The 24,846-nt window shown below is 37.4% G+C and overlaps 1 protein-coding gene across 2 annotated transcripts in view; it reads right to left on the bottom strand.

Moving 5' to 3' along the window:
• LOC136858722 (leucine-rich repeat-containing protein 40) overlaps positions 1-24,846 on the bottom strand; it is a 189,067-nt gene that overhangs the window by 19,873 nt on the left and 144,348 nt on the right. For both annotated transcript variants that reach the window (XM_067138463.2, XM_067138464.2), the window contains exons 9-10: positions 17,458-17,646; positions 7,240-7,425 (exon numbers count right to left, since the gene is read on the bottom strand). In XM_067138463.2, coding sequence (XP_066994564.2) covers positions 7,240-7,425; positions 17,458-17,646 — 375 coding nt within the window. The remainder of the gene's footprint in view (positions 1-7,239; positions 7,426-17,457; positions 17,647-24,846) is intronic.

The raw sequence follows: 24,846 nt of genomic DNA, 5'->3' as shown, positions 1-24,846 counted from the left end.
AGACAGCAGGAATATCTTCGTGATGGATCGTCGTATTGTAAAGATGCGTGGAAAAGTTATTGCCGGCAAATTTTAAACGGGTTCTAGTCGATATTATGATGCCAATTTTAAAGTTAATGTTTATTAAACACTCGGAAATGTAGAATAATTGTGCAGCCGCAAGAAAAATACGGCATAGGCCTAACTAACGCCAATATTTGGCGTTAGCGTGAAGACAAAGAGCTTAAAAAATGAGTACTGTACAAATATGAATTCAGTGGTCCGCAACAAGGATGCTTTAAAGAAGTCGATGATGAAATTGTGAGGTATGTGCACAAAAAACGCAAGAGCGATTGGCCATACCGTGGCGCAATAAACTAGTTCGTTGACTTTCAACTTTCGCGTTTAGGCCTATACATCGCTAGCCGTTGAATTTGGCCGCACCCGACAAGCGAGGCGTGCGTGTAGCGGTAGCCGGTTATATCTGACGCTGCGTAAGAGTAACAGTTTTAAAGACAGCAAGAATAATTTCCTGATGGATCGTTGTATTGTAGAGACGCATGGAATAGGTATTGCCGGAAAATTCGCAACGAGTTCTCTTCGGTATTATGATGCCAATGTTAAGTTAATGGTCCTTAAACCTGCGGAAATAAAGAATAATTGTGCAGCCAGAAAAAAAAAAAAGAAAAAAGGCTTGACGAAAGTCAATGTTCAGCTCTAAAAATAGTCTAAAAATGTGTAGCCCTGTGTGATTTTACAAACTATTTTTTGAGCCTGATTTAAATTTTTTGAAGAAAAAAGTGGGGTTCATCTTGGATTCGGAGAAATACGGAACTATATTTTTTTCAGAATGAAATTAAACATACACTCTCGCATAGTATCGGATTACGAAAAATAACAAACAAGTAAGCCGTAGTGTGGATATCATCTACGGAAACGCAAGTTTTGAACAAACTGATTGCCGTTTCATACAGATTTTAAAGTGCATGAAGGGTTTTCCAACTTTTATACAAACATTGGATATAACGACAATCCGTTATAGCGAGTAAATTTTTTGCTGTTATGAATTCTCGCTATAACGGACTTCTACTGTACATTATTTGAATACTGTAAATGCTGTAAATACTCCAAGGGAAAATTAATGGAAAACGTGGTCCAGGGAGAAGTAGGACATACAACTTGAGCCAGTGGTTTGGGGTGACAAAGCTTACTCTGTTCAGAACAGGTATAAACAAACAACAGATCATGCTACTGATCGCCAACATTCTACGAGGACATGGCACATGCAGAAAAAATGCACCTTGTTGAATACGTTTTGGATATAGGTTTTTTCCATGGCATTTGAAAGGTTTAAACTGTGAATCAAAGTTAATTGCATGCAATAATGGATCTTAGTATATTCTGTGGCGCGGCAAGTGTTGGCATTTCTGAATTACAAGTTGGCAGTTAATTCAAAATCACGTAATTCAAGATTTGATTTTTGGGTCCCAACAACTTTGAATTAATGTGGTTGTACTGTATTAATAGCATTACATCTCTTATACTCCAATCGTAGAACTAAAAGATGAGGAATACTGAAACTTTATATACAGGACAGGGTTACAAAAACTCACCAATAAATAGCAGAAGTAATTAGACATAGCCAGACGCCTACTAGTAGCAAACCCAATACATGTGTATGTGCTGCTGACACCTTGAGGCATCTATCCCAGTCAAGGGACCATTTCAGTCCTGCCTTCCCGCTATATTTCAACATTTCAGATCTGATTTCATTTCTTCTCATATATTCCATTGTGAATAGGATTTCCTTTTACATTCAGAAGATTTTCAGAATATTTTTTCCATCTGTCCAGTGATTCCCTGGGATTTACAATGGGTTCACCTGAGTTACCAAAAGCTTTAATCATTCCCAGAAAGGTTTCACTGCTGCTTGACCAAGCTTTCAAGGTTATTACCAAAATCTTCCCATAATTTCTTCTTGGCCTGTACGATGACTTGTTTCACTCTATTTCTTTCATCTACGGACAATGTTATCTACCTGTTCTCATTTGGAGAAATTTTGATATGCCTTCTTTTTGCATCTATAAGCTGCCCTCACTTCATGAATCCCACCTCAATGTTTGCTTTTTCCTATCCTTACACATAGTTGTTCCCAGGCATTTCCTCACTGTTTCTATAATAGCATCCTGTACGCCACCCATTCTCTTTCCAAATCCTGAACCTGCTGACTGTCTATTATTTGGAACTTTTCACTAACCAACACAAATGTATTTCTGTTTAATATCCTCATCCTTAGAACCCGTTGTAGAGTGGGGGCACTAGAATAACACGCACGGTATCCCCTGCCAGTCGTAAGAGGCAACTAAATGGGGCCCCAGGGGCTCTCAACTTGGGAGCATGGGTTAGCAACCCTGAGGCCCTTACCCGAGTCATGGCATTGCTTCCACTTCCTTGTGCCAGGCTCCTAACTTTCATCTATCCTATCCAATCTTCCTTGGTCAACTCTTGTTCTCTTCAACCCTGACATTTGCTCATTTTCATGCCTAACAGAAACTATGTTATGTGCTATGGTATCAATGATGAACAGTCCCACCTCATACTCTGCCCTTCCCTCTTTAACACATGTTAAGAACACTTTATCCAAGCTTTTACTTAATATTTCATGTGTGTTGATCAGATGACAATGCTTTATCATGAGAGTGTTTGCTGCTATTTGCTTTATGTTGCACCAACACAAATAGGTCTCATAGCGATGATGGGGCAGAAAAGGTCTAGGAATGGGAAGGAGGTGAATCCTAGGGAGTCTTTCATTTTCACGCCCTTAGTGGCCCTTGTCTTTCTTTGGTCGATATCTTCATTTTTTTGAAGAGTTGGACCCCTTCCCCTTTTTTCTCTCTGATAAGTGTTAAAAGAGGATGGTTGCCTAGTTGTACTTCCTCATAAAACTATAATCACCATCCCCTCATCCTAGAGATACTCTTCCCTTAATAGCTTGCATATAGAGTTCGCTTTCTCTATCCTAGGTTTACTGATACTTACTTCACTACAGATCAGATAGTGGTTTATATCACTGACAAATCCCCTGAATACCTGCAAATTCCTAACAGATTTCTTCAATTCAAAGTCACTGAATAGCTTGAATAGCTTATGCTTGAAGTATGAATTTGTAACTGCTAATCCAATGCTAGCACTCAAGTCAGTAAATGTTTTCCACTACTATTAGCTTCCATATATTCTTCATAAATCACCCTGTCATATACTTCAGCTGTATTTTTAATCCTTGGCACTGAAATCGCCAATTAGCACTATTCTACCCTTGCTGTTGACCGTGAACAATGTCAACGGTGTTTCATAAAACTTCTCTACTTCATTCTCATCTACACCCTCATGCGATGAATACACTGAGAAAATTATCATTCCAATTCCTCCAACCACTAAATCTATTCAAATCATTTGCTCATTTTCATGCCAAACAGAAACTATGTTACGTGCTATGGTATCAATGATGAAGAGTCCGCCCTCACACTCTGCTCTTCCTTCTTTAACACATGTTAAGAACACTTTATCCAAACTTTTAATTAATATTTCACGCATGTTGATCAGATGACATTGCTTCATCATGAGAGTGTTTGCTGCTATTTGCTTTATGTCGCACCAACACAGATAGGTCTTATGGCGATGATGGGGCAGGAAAGGCCTAGGAATGGGAACGAAGCGACCATGGCCTTATTTAACCCGCCATCGGTATCGTTGTTAGGTAGCCCCTAACAAAAACATTCCTTATTAAGAAAAGTTTTTGGTTTAAGACTCAAACTTTTCAAACTCCAGGTATTCCCAAATGAGTATATGAGTCACATGTTTTCCTTTGTTACGCGATGATTCACGCACACATGTCACGTGGAGGAGTGGTGGAAATGCGTTCTGTCTGGTGTGTTAGTCCGCGCCTCGCTACGATACCAATCGCGTCACAGGCAGTGTTAGGCGCATTCTAGCCTCGATACCTTTGGCGTCACAGTTTTTGCGCATTCCGTGCTGGTGTAATGTTTTAGTAAATAGTATCACAGTGAAATTATAATGGCTAATAGGCCTAGTCAATCTCTTATTTTGAGCTGGATTGAATAATCTTGCCCTGGAAATCGTAAAGCCACATCTGTTGAGACGTGCTTTAGTCGATGTTCTGTCAATTGGTCTCAGAAATTCCATCAAAAATATCTTTGGACAAGAACTTCCCGTCAGAAATGCGACACCAGCAGCCCCAGGTAATTATTGCTAACAGTTCTCACTTCTCCATTTTTACAAGTATCTAATTGAACACTTTGTGAAAATTGTTTATAATCATTACCAAAAAAGCTATGGTGTTTACTGTATATATTTTTAGACGTTCCCGGGCGGAAACCAAGATGTGCCTACTCCCAGTTCGAAAAAAACGATTTACGTCAGCTCGCTGTGATGCGTGCAAACGCTCAATGTGCAAAGAGCACACGGGACTAACAAAAGTAGTATGCAGTGAATGTTTTTCGCAAGAAGTTGAAAGAAATGAGTGAATAGGACAATGATACAAAATAATGAGGTTTACAAATCATGATAACATTTGTTTTGTACTCTAATATGTCAAATCAAATCAAAATCTCTTTATTTGCAAATGAGGTGTCTACCTCGGTGGCAAATGGTACACTAATATACATTATTGTCAAGCACTAAATATTAAATTAACAAGAGAAGAAAATTTTTCCTATAATACAATATTATACAATTTACACTAACATGTTTTCTATTAAACACACAGCTCATCCTTAATAAATTTATATTGTTTACAAAATTCTAATTATATCTCCTGTACTACTTACAAATATAGTCAACTGATATACAGTATGTGGAATTGCTTCAAATGATACTATAAAACTGGTATAACATTAATATTTACATTGCATTTATTTATTTACTTTTTTTTTTTTTTTTTTTTTTACCCGTTCTGGATCCTAAGTAGCATAACGACCTGCTGCGTCTTAACCAGAGCCCCTTTTGCCACCACTTTTCAGAGTTCCTGAAGGGCCTTCACAGCTACCGTAGCGGTCCCAGGGCCCTCGAAGTCCCCACTGTACTTCACCCCTACAGGCAGTCCCCTACTTTGGCTGTCCAAACTCCTTAGACCAGGGGATGGAATTAATTTATTCACACACTTTTTTTTTTTTTTTTTTTTTTTTTTTACAATAACCTGCACCGGTCGAATGCCCTCTAACACTTCATTTATTTTTCTCTGTTGCTGTTTATTCTCTTCTTGAATATCTGTACAGATTTTGGAAAAGGATCAAACACTACTCCTGGTAAACTGTTCCACTCCTTCACACCCTTCCCAATGAATGAAAATTTACCCCAATCGCTTCTGCTAAAATTCCTTCTAATTTTATATTTGTGGTCAGTCCTGCCGATATAATTATTTTCCAACTGAAGCCTCTCACGGATATCTCCCCATGCTTCTTCTCCTGTATAGGCTCTATATAATCCTGTAAGTCTAGTTTTCTCCCTTCTCTTACTTAAAGTTTCCCACCCAAGTTCCTTTAACATTTCTGATACACTACTCTTTCTCCTGAAATCCCCTGTTACAAATCTTGCTGCTTTCCTCTGCACACTATCTATTTCTTTTATTAGGTATTCTTGGTGAGGATCCCAAACACTGTTTGCATATTCCAATAATGGACGAACCATACTCAAGTAACTTTTTTCTTTTAATTCTTTGTTGCATCCTTTAAGTAGCCTCATTATGACATGTAATGATCTGTATGCTTTCCCAACAATGTCATCAATATGACCCTTCCAGTGCAAATTACTTTCAAATCTCACACCTAAGTATTTGCACTTGCCATCTTTTGGGATAACTACCTCATCCAAAGTATATTCAAATTCAGTTTTAAAGCTCCTGTTTGTAAAAGTTGTAACAGTTGATTTGCCTCCATTAACCTTCATATTATTTTCTTCAACCCATTGTTGGATACTTTCAAGGTCCCTTTGTAATTCTGAACAATCCTCAATGTTGTTTATTTCTCTATAAACAATTATGTCATCTGCATACAATCTTATTTTTGATGTTATATTGTTCCCTAAATCATTTGCATATATTAAGAAAAGTAACGGACCGATTATACTACCCTGTGCAATTCCCTTCCAAACTTTCTCTTCCTGCGATACATTATTTCCTACTTTGACTTTCTGAACCCTTGAATTTAGAAATGCTTTTATCCAACGTGTAACCCTTACGTCCAATCCTATTCCCTCCAATTTCTTTAATAATATTCCATGTTCCACTCTATCAAAGGCTTTGGAAAGATCTATGGCTATGCAATCTAACTGACCTCCTGAATCCAACTGATCTGATATGTCCTGCTGAAATCCCACCAGTTGTGCCTCACAAGAAAATTTCTTTCTAAATCCATACTGGCTCCTCATGAACCAATGTTTATCATCACATATCCCTCTGATGTACTTCGATATTAAACTCTCCAGAATTTTACAAACTATACTGGTCAGGCTGATTGGTCTGTAGTTCTCTGGTTTCCTTTTATCACCCTTTCCTTTATAAATTGGTATTATTATAGATTCCTTCCATTCCTTTGGTATTACACTATTATTTATGACATAGTCAAAGCGAAATTTTAAATAAGGCACTATGTACCACCCCATTGTCTTTAATACCTCCCCAGTATGTATTTGTAATGCCAAGGATTTTTGTTACTTTTCATAATATTTAGTGTAATAGTTATGTAAATTTATATAAATGGTTAACATAAAACCAGTCTGTTAAAACAAAATTATAATTACCTTCTAAAAGAACGAAAACAGTGTACGAGTCGAAACTGTAGTAGCAAATATTTAGGTAATAAACAATTGTGGATATATACAAATATGTGAGTATATATATATACTAAATAAACAAATACTAGTATAATTTATTCAAAATGCCGAGAAGAGCCCGTATAAGAACTAAAATCATATACCAAGCCGATGTTAGGGAGCCCCTATACACGCTACCTCTCGCGTAAGTGCGGACAACGATACCGATGGCGGGTTAAGGTACAACCCCAGCATTTGCCTGGTGTGAAAATGGGAAACCATGGAAAACCATTTTCAGGGCTGTCGACAGTGGGGTTTGAACCCACTATCTTCCAGAAGCGAGCTCACAGCTGTGCGCCCTTAACTGCATGGCCAACTCGCCCGGTTGATGAGTGTGTTAAAATGTGCTTCTTTTAAGGCAAATAAACTCACCTCAATTGTAGCATGGTGCCTAGCTCAGGAGGAACATGCGAGATACTGTTGTTACTCAGATCCAGCACAGCCAAGCGTCTCAAATTTTTCAGTCCATCCACAGGGATGTCTTCCATCTGGTTATCCCGAGCACTGAGGATCTCCAGCCCAGCCATTTCGAATATACATGAGGGCATTTTCAAGAACCTAGAAAACCCATTTAGTGAACTCAGTGAATAATGCCAAGAAACACCTTTCAAAATATCACTACAGTAAGACCTGCCCTTAGCAGGAACCCAAGGGACCAGAAATTATTTCCACTCCATACAGGATTCTGGTTTATAAAGGTGGTTAAAAAATTAAATAAAAATCATAAGTAACAAACTCTGTTAAATAACCCAGCAGTAGATTTTGTGCGGTAGTAGATATAATAATGACACCAATCATACACTCATTCATCAGCACTTAGAACCTCCTCACAGTGCACAGTAGTAGAGTACACATACAGGCGAAACTGTTTATTGCGACATCACTTTTAACGTTAAAAATTAAATATTTGAAAAGGAGGTTCAACCTATTCAATACTTAAAAGAAAGAAATGCAGTAATCACATTCCTATTTAAATGGGACCGGTTTCGACCTTAGTCCAGGTCATCATCAGCCGTAAAAACATATACAATGTTTATGAATATTGGAGGTCAGTTTCACACTCTGATAGGCACAAAGACACGACACCACATTCTATCATGCACAAAGTCACAACACTATCAACTAATATACGAAGATCAAAAATAACTTTAAGTCGCAGACGAATAGATTTGTAGTAGAAAGCCACCAGCTCCTGGTGATCAGCGCGGCACATTCAAGGTCATGCGCTGCTGTCGAACGCCAAAGTAGAGTGGAGAATGTTTTGAAGGTCCAGAATTTGTCACGGTTGCGGGAAGTTAAGTACGTATATAAAAATATACGACGCAAATCAGTATAATTGAATGAGTACTTGTACTCCTGCTAAGTTCTTGGAAAACAGTTGACTTGAAAAAACGATTGTAGAGAGAAGAAAAAATGTAGTAAAAAGCGCAATATCGGAAAACAAATGAAAACTTATATGCACAGTGCGCTATTTTTTAAATGAAAAATTTTTAGGTTATGACTGAAGTAGTCGAAGTTGGCGCAAGACAAGAGTTAAAATGTGAAAGAGGAGAACCAAAATGAAGGTCGTGGGTTTTTTTTTTTAATAGAGAAGGAAGAATAAATTAAACGAGGAAGAGTGATAGTGAAATAAGAGAAAGAATAAAAGAAATTGAAGTTAGATGGTAATGAGGAAGGATAAGATAGGGAAATGAAGGAGGGGTAGTTTAGGGTGGGTTAGGAAGGTGGGTTATTGGAGGTAGAAAATGTGGGTGGGAACTATGTAAGGCATGGAAAATAGAATTGGGGTTTTGGAATTTGGAATTTTTGAGAAGAAGAATTAGGAAGTCAAAAAGGATATTGGGTTTTTCAGAAATGTCGTTTAAATTGAAATTAGGGTTGAAGTACTGGTCAAGGTGGATAAAGCAATTTTCAGTAATGTTTAAGAGGGGGCCTTTGTTAATGATTTTAAGTATATTTATGTCATTGTCAATACTGGTGAAACTATGCTTGGAGTCTTGTATGTGCTGTCCTATGGCAGAGAATCTGTTGTATTTAATGGCGTTGACATGTTCAGAGTACCTGATATTGAAGTTGCGGCCAGTTTGTCCGACGTAGGAGGAATTGCAGTTGTTGCATTTAAATCTGTATACACCAGATTTAGAAAAAGCATTAGACTTATTAAGAGATTTAGAGTTGTGTAAGATATCAAGACTTCTATTGTTAGTTCTAAAAGAAATTTTCATATTATGTTTTTTAAAAATATTAGTTATTTTATAAGCATCCTGAGTGAAAGTGAAGGTGGAAAAAGCAGTTGGTTTAATTGTGTCTTTAGATAAAGTGGTTTTTGGACGGTGTTTGAATTTGTTGATGATGCGGTTAATGAAGGAGTTGTTAAAGCCATTAAATTTAGCAATGTTGCGGATGGTGTTTAATTCATTATTTAAATCTTTTTTGGACATAGGGGTGTTGAAAGCACGAAAAATTAAGCTGTTATAAGTAGCACGTTTATGAGCTTGGGGGTGCGAAGAATCTTGTCTTATTGTAGTTGCTGTTTGGGTTGGTTTTCTGAAAATTTTGTAAGATAAAGAAGGATGTCTAGTAATAGTTAGGTCTACAAAATTAAGAGTTTGGTTGTGTTCTGATTCGAGGGTGAATTTAATGTTAGAGTCTAAGTTGTTGAGATGAAGAAGTGTAGAGGCTGCGTTGGTTGATTCCTCATTTAATATTACTAATGTGTCATCGACATATCTCGCCCAAAAGAGGATGTTGGAGAAATTATTATTATTATTATTATTATTAATTCTTGTGTTTTCTAAGAAGTCGAGGTAAATTTCAGCAAGAATGCCAGAAGCAGGTGAGCCCATAGCCAAGCCATCTTGTTGATAAATGGTGTTGTCAAAGGTAAAATAATTATTGCTGAGAACTAATTTTAAAATAGACATGAAGTCTTGAATTTCAAGTTTACTTAGGTTACTGAATTTGTTTAGGTTGTTGTTTATAATGGGGAATAATTTTGGAATTGGAATACTAGGGTACATGTTGACAATGTCAAAAGAATGGAGAGAAAAATTTGGTTGGATTTCAAAATTCTTTAATTTGTTGATTAGATCAGAAGTGTTTTTCATAGATTTGTTGGATAAAAATCGATAATTTTTTAGTAAAAATGTTTGGATGAATTTAGAAGTGTTGTATAGGGGACTGGGTCTCTAATTGATAATTGGACGGATAGGAATGTTAGTTTTGTGAATTTTAGGGAGGGCTTTGGCAGTGGGTAGTCCAGGGTTCATGTTTATTAGTTTAGTTTTTTCTTGATCTGTGAGGAGAAAGGAAGCGTTTTTTAAAGTATGTTTGAGTAGGCGTTGGATTTTTGTGGTTGGGTCTTTTTTTATTATAGAAAAAGAAGGGTCACTGAAAAAGTTTTTGGTTTTATCTAAGTAGTCAGTTTTATCCATGATGACAGTAGTGTTGCCTTTATCAGATTTGGTGATAATGAGATTATTGTCATTGATTTTCTTTTTAAGATCTGAAATGGTTTTATTATCTTTAATTAAATTAATATTATTATTATTATTATTATTATTATTATTATTATTATTATTATTATTATTATTATTATTAATAAGAGAAGTGTTTTTGTTATTGTTAATGAAGATTTTTTCAAGTTTCCTTTTTACTTCATATCTGATTTCATCTTGTTCATCTGTTGGCATTTCGTTAATGGCTATTTCAGATTCAATAATTAAATTGGTGGCTACATTGAAAGTGTTGAGATTGGGCCAATTGTGTTTGAAGCCCTTCGAAAGAATTGAGTTTTCATCATCACTCAGAGTTGTTTTAGATAGATTTACGATGGGAGGATGGAATTGTTCAATAGTTTTGGAGGGTGTGTTACGATTCTTAAACTGGAATTTATGTGAAGAAGAGTTGTTCTTAAGAATTTTGAGTTTTTTCTCTAGGGTTTGTTGTTTGATTGAAAGTACATGAAATAATTTATTGTCTACTTGAGTTAGGAAGAGGTTCCATTGTGCACTCGGGAGAAGATTAGCAATTTCTAGATGTGTTTCGTATAATCTGTTGTTTAAAAATGATTTTTTCTTGTATAAGAAACGAATTTCGTTTTTTAACCAAATTTTGTTGGTTATTTTTTGGGTTTTTAACATGTGAGGAGAAGAAATGTTTTTTCTGGTACAACTTTGAAGAAATTTGGGGGTAAGATTGTAGGATATGCATTGTTTCAGGAAGTCGATGTCTTTTCCTAATTTAGCGATCTTGATCTTAAGGCCCATGTAAGAGAAGGCTTTTTGTTTAGCTTGGTTAGCTTGTGCATTTAAAGATCAAAATTTCATTGTTCCGTATTGAAATTATTGATGTTAAAAATTAAAAATTTGAAAAGGAGGTTCAACCTATTCAATACTTAAAAGAAAGAAATGCAGTAATCACATTCCTATTTAAATGGGACCGGTTTCGACCTTAGTCCAGGTCATCATCAGCCGTAAAAACATATACAATGTTTATGAATATTGGAGGTCAGTTTCACACTCTGATAGGCACAAAGACACGACACCACATTCTGTCATGCACAAAGTCACAACACTATCAACTAATATACGAAGATCAAAAATAACTTGAAGTCGCAGACGAATAGATTTGTAGTAGAAAGCCACCAGCTCCTGGTGATCAGCGCGGCACATTCAAGGTCATGCACTGCGGTCGAACGCCAAAGTAGAGTGGAGAATGTTTTGAAGGTCCAGAATTTGTCACGGTTGCGGGAAGTTAAGTACGTATATAAAAATATACGACGCAAATCAGTATAATTGAATGAGTACTTGTACTCCTGCTAAGTTCTTGGAAAACAGTTGACTTGAAAAAACAATTGTAGAGAGAAGAAAAAAATGTAGTAAAAAGCGCAATATCGGAAAACAAATGAAAACTTATATGCACAGTGTGCTATTTTTTAAATGAAAAATTTTTAGGTTACGATTGAAGTAGTCGAAGTTGGCGCAAGACAAGAGTTAAAATTTGAAAGAGGAGAACCAATTATCAATTACAGACCCAGTCCCCTATACAACACTTCTAAATTCATCCAAACATTTTTACTAAAAAATTATCGATTTTTATCCAACAAATCTATGAAAAACACTTCTGATCTAATCAACAAATTAAAGAATTTTGAAATCCAACCAAATTTTTCTCTCCATTCTTTTGACATTGTCAACATGTACCCTAGTATTCCAATTCCAAAATTATTCCCCATTATAAACAACAACCTAAATAAATTCAGTAACCTAAGTAAACTTGAAATTCAAGACTTCATGTCTATTTTAAAATTAGTTCTCAGCAATAATTATTTTACCTTTGACAACACCATTTATCAACAAGATGGCTTGGCTATGGGCTCACCTGCTTCTGGCATTCTTGCTGAAATTTACCTCGACTTCTTAGAAAACACAAGAATTAATAATAATAATAATAATAATAATAATTTCTCCAACATCCTCTTTTGGGCGAGATATGTCGATGACACATTAGTAATATTAAATGAGGAATCAACCAACGCAGCCTCTACACTTCTTCATCTCAACAACTTAGACTCTAACATTAAATTCACCCTCGAATCAGAACACAACCAAACTCTTAATTTTGTAGACCTAACTATTACTAGACATCCTTCTTTATCTTACAAAATTTTCAGAAAACCAACCCAAACAGCAACTACAATAAGACAAGATTCTTCGCACCCCCAAGCTCATAAACGTGCTACTTATAACAGCTTAATTTTTCGTGCTTTCAACACCCCTATGTCCAAAAAAGATTTAAATAATGAATTAAACACCATCCGCAACATTGCTAAATTTAATGGCTTTAACAACTCCTTCATTAACCGCATCATCAACAAATTCAAACACCGTCCAAAAACCACTTTATCTAAAGACACAATTAAACCAACTGCTTTTTCCACCTTCACTTTCACTCAGGATGCTTATAAAATAACTAATATTTTTAAAAAACATAATATGAAAATTTCTTTTAGAACTAACAATAGAAGTCTTGATATCTTACACAACTCTAAATCTCTAAATAAGTCTAATGCTTTTTCTAAATCTGGTGTATACAGATTTAAATGCAACAACTGCAATTCCTCCTACGTCGGACAAACTGGCCGCAACTTCAATATCAGGTACTCTGAACATGTCAACGCCATTAAATACAACAGATTCTCTGCCATAGGACAGCACATACAAGACTCCAAGCATAGTTTCACCAGTATTGACAATGACATAAATATACTTAAAATCATTAACAAAGGCCCCCTCTTAAACATTACTGAAAATTGCTTTATCCACCTTGACCAGTACTTCAACCCTAATTTCAATTTAAACGACATTTCTGAAAAACCCAATATCCTTTTTGACTTCCTAATTCTTCTTCTCAAAAATTCCAAATTCCAAAACCCCAATTCTATTTTCCATGCCTTACATAGTTCCCACCCACATTTTCTACCTCCAATAACCCACCTTCCTAACCCACCCTAAACTACCCCTCCTTCATTTCCCTATCTTATCCTTCCTCATTACCATCTAACTTCAATTTCTTTTATTCTTTCTCTTATTTCACTATCACTCTTCCTCGTTTAATTTATTCTTCCTTCTCTATTAAAAAAAAAACCCACGACCTTCATTTTGGTTCTCCTCTTTCACATTTTAACTCTTGTCTTGCGCCAACTTCGACTACTTCAATCATAACCTAAAAATTTTTCATTTAAAAAATAGCGCACTGTGCATATAAGTTTTCATTTGTTTTCCGATATTGCGCTTTTTACTACATTTTTTCTTCTCTCTACAATCGTTTTTTCAAGTCAACTGTTTTCCAAGAACTTAGCAGGAGTACAAGTATTCATTCAATTATACTGATTTGCGTCGTATATTTTTATATACGTACTTAACTTCCCGCAACCGTGACAAATTCTGGACCTTCAAAACATTCTCCACTCTACTTTGGCGTTCGACCGCAGCGCATGACCTTGAATGTGCCGCGCTGATCACCAGGAGCTGGCGGCTTTCTACTACAAATCTATTCGTCTGCGACTTAAAGTTATTTTTGATCTTCGTATATTAGTTGATAGTGTTGTGACTTTGTGCATGACAGAATGTGGTGTCGTGTCTTTGTGCCTATCAGAGTGTGGAACTGACCTCCAATATCCATAAACATTGTATATGTTTTTACGGCTGATGATGACCTGGACTAAGGTCGAAACCGGTCCCATTTAAATAGGAATGTGATTACTGCATTTCTTTCTTTTAAGTATTGAATAGGTTGAACCTCCTTTTCAAATATTTAATTTTTAACATCAATAATTTCAATACGGAACAATGAAAAAATGTTTATCTTTAAATCACTTTTAATGACGTACTGGATATAATGGCGAAATCTAACAGTCCTGTCTAAATCCTATATAAACACGGTATTTAAAAAAAAAAAAAATAATCGCTTAGTATGACGTCGCTTATTATGACATATCGAATAAAATGACATATTTTGATGACATTTTCGGACAAACAACGTCAAGAAATAGAATGATGTTCCTGTTTTGTTGCTTCATTCATGACACCAACCATTCTTCCATTAAGTCATCCATGCCCTCTCACTGGACCTCCAATCGACAGGTAAACTCTTTAAATCAATGTCTTTTAAACATCTGCGTTTTGCTGCTCTTCCTATAACTAATGGCTTTTCAAGTTCCCCTGAAATAAAACCACATTAAAAAATGTTAATTTCTCCTTGGAAAGTTTCCCTCCTGTAAATCTTTCCCCTTTTAGAGATGTTTTGCTAGGTATGTTTCTTGACAATGCTACATGCCATCCAGCAGTATGGCTTTTTAATGTTAAGCTCGCATGGTTCCTTCTAGTGTAATGTAAAACAAAAGCTAAAGGTTTCCACTTATTCAATACTGTTTGTTGTATTGAAGAGGTAGAAATCTTAACTCTTTCCGATCTAACTGCGAGCTATGCTTGCAGTGGCCGAAATTACGTTCAGGCCGCGCTGCAGGCATAACCCGTAGTACGGTTTGACAATTCACTAAAAATCGAGAACGAGCTATGCACGCATTCTGGTGGTCACATCGTGTTTCTTCATGTATTATTTACGAGAGTATTTAAGCAGATGGCAGCATTATATGTCTAAGTCAGAAAATTTACGATATTTTCGATCAGCATGTATCAGTAGGTGTTGTCACTCAGTGAGGTCTAAGACATGGCTTCTCGCGGCAAACATGTGCTGGACGAAAGTGATATTTTCGATATTTTATGATATAAGTTTATGTGCAAATGAACATATCATTGACATATAAATTGAAAAATTACAAGAGTTGGTTATGAATCCCAGCTGAGCCTGGCATGGCTCCTCACAGTTCTGTGAACATGGACAACATTTAGAGCAACACCAAGAAACACAATTTAAAATATTACATAAGAGCCCCAGCTGAGCCTGGCATGGCTCTTCACAGCTTATTTGGCAGGGATTAGGAAGTTCCCTTCCTTCTCTATCCAACAGCTCATTTTCTGAAGGGCTGATAATTCAGTAGCTTAGCTCATATTTGCTTCCAAATTTGATCAAGGAAGCAGTTCACACTGAGTTGCTGAGCACCTTCAAATACCACCGGACTGATCCAAGTTGAACAATCTGAGCAATTCTGAAGACACAACATAAACATAACACTGAAGCACAAAACAAGGAATGAGAGAGCTCAATAATATTGTACTACAACGAATGCTCACCAGAGGTTCTGATTTTCTAAGCATGTTCTATTATGCTTTACAGGAACACTGTTAGGTTGCATCTAAATTACATCCTTGAATAAGAACACAGCAGAGCAAGTTCTTATCGCAGGTACACATGTGACACACTCGATCACTATAACTCAAGAAATGCTTCGCTCGTCATTCCAAAGACCAGCTTCCTTGCAATAGCAGAGAACGTGTTCTTTACTGTTACAGGTTGTTTGTACCACTACCCTCTCTTATAATTTTCAGACAATGTCTGAATTTTGTCCTGCAGCAGTTCTTTTACATCCCAGTAAATCTATCTTCAGAAGGCTGCTTTATTTAAGCACCAGCCTTCACCAGAATCACACTCACCAACTTGGGCTCTGTCTTCTCATTTCATCCTAGAAACACCTAATTCCTCTCATTACTGAACAGAAACACAAGTCTGTTGGTAGCCAGGTTACTGGACATCATCTCTCCTTCCACATAAAGTGCGGACAGGTCATTGTGCTTTTTGGTGCGATAACATCAACCGTGTGTCACTTTACCTCCTTTGCCTCTGATTGGCACATTTTTGTATTCGCCGTGAGATGATCTCTGTTGACCATGTAATTTGGACATGTTTACAGTAGCACTTCGTTCAGGCCCACTTCTGGGTTTCTAGGTTTGCTCTATCAGTTTGAGCATGTTTCGACTTGGGTGAATCGCCCATTGTAACTCAATGTTATATTAATTTTTCACTAAAATTTGCTTAAGGCTTTCAACACCATACCGAAACATACAGAAATTAAGAAATAGGTTTTGCCATTTATTGTTAAGTACAGCATCTTCTGGAAGTTCACTGTGCTGACAGCACGTTGATACTGATTAACAACATACCGAAACTTACGGAAATTAAGAAATAGGCTTTGCCATTTACTGTTAAGTGCAGCATCTTCTGGAAGTTCACTGTGTTGATAACACATGTTGATACTGACTATCTCTCAAAGGGAGGCACCACTTCAGGCATATCAGCATTATCACCATCTACCTTCCACCAGGTAGGGATGTTTATAGCACCTTTCCACCTTCCTCCATCTGACCACTGTTGTTCCTCCTTAACTGTGTTCCAATCCAGGTTTCTTCTAATTATACCATTCTTGATTGTTTTCAACCAGCCACCTCTCCTTCTATCTGGGTTTCCATCATTTGCTCTGCATCCTTCCCTCTTCCTCTTAACATATCCAAGCCATCTCCCACCTGTCGTCAAGTTTTTCCACTCTGATTTTTTCCTGATGTCCTCATTTCTTACTCTGTCCTTTCCTGTCTTTCCTATCATACTTCAACAGTTCATTTTATTGGCCTGGAGTTCATTCTCCTGTCTTTTTGTCATTGTACTGGTCTCTGCTGCAAGTCACTTTTGGGCAGTAGTACATCTTATACATCTCTTTACACTTCATTGGTATTTCCTTCCTCCACACCACGTTTCTCACATACTGGTAGAATGCATTTCCATGTTGAATCCTTGTATTGATTTTCATTTCCAGCCCTGTGTCCTACATCAGTTTGCTTCCCAAGTACTTCGTCTTCATCCTCAGCAATGTGCTATACTATTCAAACAACCAAATAATTCCCATATTCCCATAATCACTAAAGCAATTAAACTTCTGGTGTTGATGTTTTGTTACTAGCAGCTTAGCCAACATTTCAAAGATATCCTAGTGAACTTTGAGGGAAATATAGAGAACAGTTTTAAAGACAAAGTCATATTACAAGACAAAAAGAACTTGAATTATGTGCAAATGTAAAAAATTAAACAGAAGCTGAACTTATAGAATACTGACAAGTGCAAACTATCATTACAAACCTGTTGTATGCAATGATAAGTTCCCTCAACTGCTGTAGCTCAGCCATTTCCTCAGGCAGACTTGATAGTGCGTTCTTCTGCAGGTCCAAGTACTGTAACTTGGAGAATCCACCGAGTGAGGCAGGTATGGACTTGAGGAGATTGCAACTCAAGTTCAGTTCACTCAGCTGACCAGTCAACTCCTGCAGACTGCACAGTAAATATCTCTATAACTAGATTGCACTAGTACTAAAGTACTAAGTGATATGAATGAGAAGCTGAAAAGTGAACAAGTATTATTTATCAATGTTAGCAACAGTAACAAGTCGCTCACAGGCTTGATGAAAAAATTACCTGAGTAGGAAAGTTGAGTTCTGAGAAAATGGCTTTAGATAGAAAGACAAAAATGTTTCTGGTAGAAAGCTTTTTGTTAGGTTTTAATATAATCATAATTTTAAATTTGTTATGTTTTCCTTTTATATTGCATTATTTACTTATGCCATAGTTGTCAAGACATTGCAGAGAAAATGTTTCCATCAATGGATTTAGTTTATTGTATATGTTTATTTTGTAGATGGCACAGTTTATGCCTTGAATCAAAAATAACACAGAACTTCATTTTTAAGCATTTTAATTGCAAAGAAAAAATAATGCTTATCAGTCTCTGTCAACCAGCTTCGTCTTCATCCTCGGCAATGTGCTATACTATTAAAACAACCAAATAATTCCTATATTTTATCAGTAATCACTAAAACCATTAAACTTCTGATGTTCATGGTTTGTTACTAGCAGCTTAGACAACATTTCAAAGATATCCTGGTGAACTCTGAGTGAAATATGGAGAACAGTTTTAAAACATGGCCTTATACACCATCCTCAGGGTACAAAGAACGTTGATAGTAAATGCAAGATCATGAAGAGATTTGCAATTGAAAATGAATTTGAAGAAAATTCTTTGGCGTGGAGTTAAGTAATCATTTGAGGCTTGGGATCTATTGTTGCTTTGGCTTGGCATCAATGTGGTCACATTTGAGCATCTTCTTCTCTTCAGTTAAATAAAGGAGAGAGGAGTTATAATATACCAATAATGTAGAGAGTGTGAAAAATGTTCAGAGTTTCTGAGTGTACTGGATAATGTTGGGAGAAAGACAAAGAAAAGTTTAAGAATTCTGGCACATCAAGAAAAGTATTCAGAGGACCAAAGACAGGAAAAATGATCGATTTCTTACTGAATTTGTGCTGAAGGAACAAAACTGTGTTTGTAGACATGATATTAGGCTTTTGGGCTTACGCTGTGTCAAGAAAACAAGGTGAAATTCTTTACATTTCGCACGGAACTTCAGAAGAAAATCTCGACTATTCACGAGAAAAGAATTTGACCTTGTTTTCTTGACATGGCATAAGCCCAAATGCCTATATCATGTTTACAAGTACAGGCTGTGAAAGTATTAATGATAACATTAGAAACATCTATAGAGAGGATACTTTTGGGAAGGCTTCTAAACTCAGCAAATCAAGGCGAAAGAAATCAATTCCTACTTCTTCTTTATGCATTCTTCTGAGATGTCGGGACCATAACATCATTCCCAACTGTGTGAAGCTGAAGCACACATTTAATACTCCTAAGGTCAGGAGAATATATCAGTGCAATAGCAAGGCTCATGTTAAAGAGAGTGCATCACAATTGTAAGGAAATGAGCTCAGTCTCAGAAGAGTTGTTTCACTTACACCTGGTTTTAAGCAACGCTCTCTCACAGGAATTGTAGTTGTCTTTCAATCGCATTACTGCTATACAGGCTGAACACAAATTCAACTAGGTGTCATTCAAACAGAAACTGGCAGTCTCTCGCACAAATCCGGATGCTAGTAAAATTTCCGTCAATCTTTCTAAGAAGTCCTTCAATGAGAACCAAATGGCAGTTCTAGCTAGGAGACTTAATTTTGCTGTCGCACCCTCTAGTATTCCCACTGAGGAGTTAATTACTTCCATTGAGGCAGCTGTCCACAAACATCTATAGATGAGGCTGAGGTAGTACAACTGAAATGTCTGAGACTGATAAGGTCTGCTGCTGTACCCATACCCAATTTAACAAGAGGCGAGAAGAGAGGTTTGAAGGAATTTTAAGATAACTCTAAAATGACCATTCTCTCAGCTGATACGGGTAACACGAAGGTGGGAATGGACAGTGACAAGTATCAGAACAAGATCTCGGCTATGTTGTCAGAGCCTGTTTCAGACTGAGCTCATGTGACCCTACCACTCATGTGTCAGTCACTATGAAGCTCTTAAGACAACCCTCAGTTTCACAAGAGGAGACGAAACATCTGACACTGGGGCACGCAGTGCCACCTAGATTATATGGACTTCCAAAAATCCATGAAGAAGACATTCCCCTCAGAACAATTGTTTGTGCGATTGGTTCTCCTGGCTCTGCCTAATACCTAAGCAAGGTGCTTCAGCCATATATACGACTATTGAATTGTACGTTAGGGACTCTCTGTATTTTGTAAAATGTAACATAACTTTCCAGTCTGTCAAACACACAAAAATTTCAATACAAATTAAAACACTATAAACAAACCTGTACACAAAAAAAAAACACTATTATAAAAAGAATAACATGTTTCATTCTACAAGAACATCTTCAGATTCTATCAAGTCATTTAAATCATGCATATATATACAGTATTGTTTACGCTGCGTAAACTTGTCAATGACAGAGAGATAGGTGATAGTATGAACAAGTATTAACAAATAATAATAATAATAATAATAATAATAATAATAATAATAATAATAATAATAATAATAATAATAATAATAATAATAATAATAATGTCATTTGCTTTACGTCCCACTAACTACTTTTTAAGGTCTTCCGAGACGCCGAGGTGCCGGAATTTAGTCCTGCAGGAGTTCTTTTACATGCCAGTAAATCTACCGACATGGGGCTGTAGTATTTGAGCACCTTCAAATACCACCGGACTGAGCCAGGATCGAACCTGCCAAGTTGGGGTTAGAAGGCCAGCACCTTAACCGTCTGAACCACTCAGCCCGGCTATTAACAAATAAGGATTGTGTAAGTACTCCCCATGACTACAGTCCTGAAATAGTGTTTGGAGACAACAGACTATGCTTCAGCAGTCTAGATAAGTACAGAAGTATTTCATTATGTTAATATGGTAATGGTTGAATACAGTATTTTTGATTGTGAGAATCTTATTATTTTTATTATTATGCCGATGGACTTTGAGACAATATTATTACATTTTAAACAAGTATGTGGCTGCCTGTGGGCCTGGAGAGAACCTTCATTACAGAAGGTACAGATTTGAGAAGACAGTTGGGGTGTCTACTGCTGATGATGGTAAATGGGGTTGTTTCAAATTCCACCACAAATCGAACAAAAACTACCAGCCTTACATCATGAAGTATCAAAGGGCAGAGAAGGGTCCATCTATTCAGTACCATTAGCTTGTATAGTGTCCTATATAACTGGTACTAGTTTCAATCCCACACATAGTACATTGGGTCATCTTCAGCCACGATCCAACTGGAAAACATATGCTCACATACAACCAATAATAAAGAAAACAATCTGGTATGTCTCAATTTAAAATCCAAATTTAAAACATTTTGAAGTCCAACAACACATCCAAAATTGAAACCAAATGACACATCAAAACTGCTGCGGTTGGTGGCAAACTATGTCGTCGCTCCTACAGCAAACAAACATTCCTGAGTTGATCTGGGAGTTGGCATTCGCCATCTGTATAGTCGAGCCACTTGATTTATAAATGATGTTTTGTTGAATTGTAATATGAGTAATGGTTTGTATGTAGCTTGAAGACTAACATTCATAACTTGAATAAGTATTCCTTTTCACCTAGTGATCTATTGTTTAATTTGGTTTGAAGTGTATGTCCCTATGTTCCTCGTAAATAGTGTGCACTTGGCATGGACACCAATACCAGACTGACTGTTGAGAGGGAGCAGGAGTACATTTTATGATGGCAGGGGTTGGAAGAAACATGTATGATGTGAAATAAACAAATAAACATTATACACAGTTCAAAAAAAATTAGGGGAACACGTTCTTGAATGTATGCCATGCTCCACAAAACAATACCTCACACCCAGGTATCACTATCACTATCAGCCATATTCAATCGTTTTTACGATGTGGCCTCTTTAAGTCCGAAGCAAGGTAGGTTTCCATGAGGTCTCTCCATTTGGGAGAGTCTTGAGCGATGCTCTGGCAACTGATCCCAGTAATCTTCCGGATGTCTTTATCCCATCTGTCCAGTGGTCTTCCTTTAGGTCTCAGATGATCTTTTGGACTCCACTCAAGCACAAGCTTTGTCCACCTACCATCAGTTCCCCGAGCAACATGGCCTGCCCACTGCTATTTTAGGGCAAACACCCTTTTTAAAATGTCACTGACCAGATGTAATTTGCTCTCTTCCTGCCTTTCTTCGTGAAGCCTAGCGTAAACCGTTCCATAGCTCTTTGGGTTGTTCTGAGATTTTGCTTAATGAACCCTCAATGTCCAGGTTTCACAACCTTAAGTCAGTACAGAGAGAACACACTGGCAGGGGTTGGAGGAAACATGTATGATGTGAAATAAACAAGTAAACATTATACACAGTTCAAAAAAAAAAAAATTAGGGGAACACGTTCTTGAATGTATGCCATGCTCCACAAAACAATACCTCACACCCAGGTATCACTATCACTATCAGCCATATTCAATCATTTTTACGATGTGGCCTCTTTAAGTCCAAAGCAAGGTAGGTTTCCATGAGGTCTCTTTAGGTGGGTTGGCATGTTGGATTTGAAGATTGAAGAATTTCTTCCGTAGGCTTGCCATCCTAGTTTGATATGTCAGAAGATTTCCGGTCTTAAGTCCCCTTTCATGTTTACAAGCTGCCCAAGATAGACATACTCAATGACCTGTTGTATATTACCAACTAAACCTTTATTCTTTACCACTGAAGAATACAAAAGAACATTATGGATTCGTGTTCATTTTCAGAACACAAACGGAAATATCCAAATAAGGGCGGAAACAAAATGATAACAGTCCTCCAGGGTGGATTTTTATCACAGTTGGAGAGCTTCAGTATGGTGTATGTCCTCCACGAGCATTTATTACAGCTTGGCACCTACAGGAAAGGCTTTGTATAAGTCGACGGAGGTCACATTACGGTATCAAGTCCCCGTTCTTCACTGAGAGCCTGTTGGAGGTCTTGGAGAGTCTGTGGTGGAACAGGACGCCCACAAACATTTCTGTCAAGCCTATCCCACACATGCTCGATGGGATTAAGGTTGGGACTCACTGCTGGCCATTCCATCTCTTGAATGTCCAGTTCTCGCAGAACAGCTCTGGTGATGCGCGCTATATGAGCCCCAACATTGTCATGCACGAGTACGAATTCAGGGGCCAACACCGTATGCAGCAACCAACACATGCTGTAGCAGTATCTGCTCGGTGTACCCCGCAGCGGTAAGATTACCACGGACGACAACAAGATCCTACGGCCATCAATCCTGATTCCACATCACAGAACCTTGTCCGAACTGGTCACCTTCCTGGACAACATTTGGCATGTACTGCTCGCCATGGCGTCTCCATACATGTTGATGTCCATCACACTGTGTCAGGGGAAATCTGGACTCGTCTGTGAACAACACAGGTCTCCACTGGCGAAGTTGCCAGTTCACGTGGGTACAGGCCAACAGAAGGCGAACTGCGTGATGTTGCTGCGTTAAATGGGGCACTCGAACAGGACGTCTGGGTCGTAAGGACACTTCTCTTAACATGTTTCTTACTATCTGGTCAGACACCATGACTCCAGAGACCCTCCTGAGGTCTTGTTGCAGTTCTCTGGCAGTTGCTGAACAACGTTGCAATGCACAGATAGTCAGATATCGGTCATCCTGTGGGGTTGTCATGCGTTCATGACCTTGATCAACCCTCCTTGTGAGCTGGCCTGTCTCACTGTAGCAATTCCACAAGTGGTGAATAAGAGACGAGAGACATCGAGATCCACAGCAACACAATGAAAAGTCCATCCTTCCTGGATCAAAGTGACAGCCCTTGCAAATTGAACCTCGTTAAGATGTCTCATGGGATGTGCTGGTTGATGTACAATGTGCTCAAATGACCGCAGTAGTCTGTGTACCTCACAACAACACACGGACGCACCGCTATTCACTTTGTTTTGAGGGGTTACCTGATAGTTGAATGCATGGCTACGCCTATATAACTTCAATTTGACATACCTTCAGTAGCTAAGGTCTCAAGGTATGCTGTACAACCATTGGAACCCCATCTACCAAATTAACGTTCACATACCAGACGTTACAAAACATTTCCCCTAATTTTTTTTCGAACTGTATATTTATTTTATTACAGTACATTGAATACTGACAAAGTGTTTTCAAATTGAATTCCTTGATTCACTAAAAGAGTAGTGTTACAAAAATGTTGCAAACTTTTGGCTGGGAAGACTTGGGAGTAAGGAAATGAACAACTCTGTATAAGTCGACGGAGGTCACATTCCGGTATCAAGTCCCATTCTTCACTGAGAGCCTGTTGGAGGCCTTGGAGAGTCTGTGGTGGAACATGACGCCCACAAACATTTCTGTCAAGCCTATCCCTGTCATCATAAACTATACTCCTGCTCCCTCTCAACAGTCAATCTGGTGTTGGTGTCAGTGCCAAGTGCACACTATTTACGAGGAACATAGGGACATTCACTTCAAACCAAATTAAACAATAGATCACTATATCTGATGAAAAGGAATACTTATTCAAGTTATGAATGTTCCCCTCAAGCTACATACAAACCATTACCCATATTACTATTCAACAAAAAATAATTTATAAATCAAGTGGCTTGACTATACAGATGGGGAATGCCAACTCCCAGATCAACTCAGGAACGTTTGTTTGCTGTAGGAGCGACAACACTGTTTGCCAATAACCGCAGCAGTTTTGATGTGTCATTTGGTTTCAATTTTGGATGTGTTGTCGGATTTCATCAACGTTTTAAATTTAAATTTTAAATTGAGACACACCGGATTGTTTTCTTTATTATTGGTTGTATGTGAGCATATGTTTTCCAATTGGATCGTGGCTGAAGATGACCCAATGTATGTAGGGTCGAAACTAGTACCAATTATACAGGACACTATACAAGCTAATGGTACTGAATAGGTGGATCCTTCGCTACACTTTGATAGTGATCAATTGTCAATACGGACCATAATGAAATTCATAACTTATGATTACATCATGTATATGTATTCATAAAGATGCACGCAAAATGCTGTCAACTTGCGTACACTGATTTTTATTTACAATTAATAATTTACACATTAATCACACATAACCTAATCAACTG

This window comes from Anabrus simplex, chromosome 1 (assembly GCF_040414725.1).
Source record: "Anabrus simplex isolate iqAnaSimp1 chromosome 1, ASM4041472v1, whole genome shotgun sequence".
NCBI lineage: Eukaryota > Metazoa > Arthropoda > Insecta > Orthoptera > Tettigoniidae > Anabrus > Anabrus simplex.
Note: the sequence above shows the minus strand (reverse complement) of the source record. Positions and strands in the feature narration are given on the sequence as shown.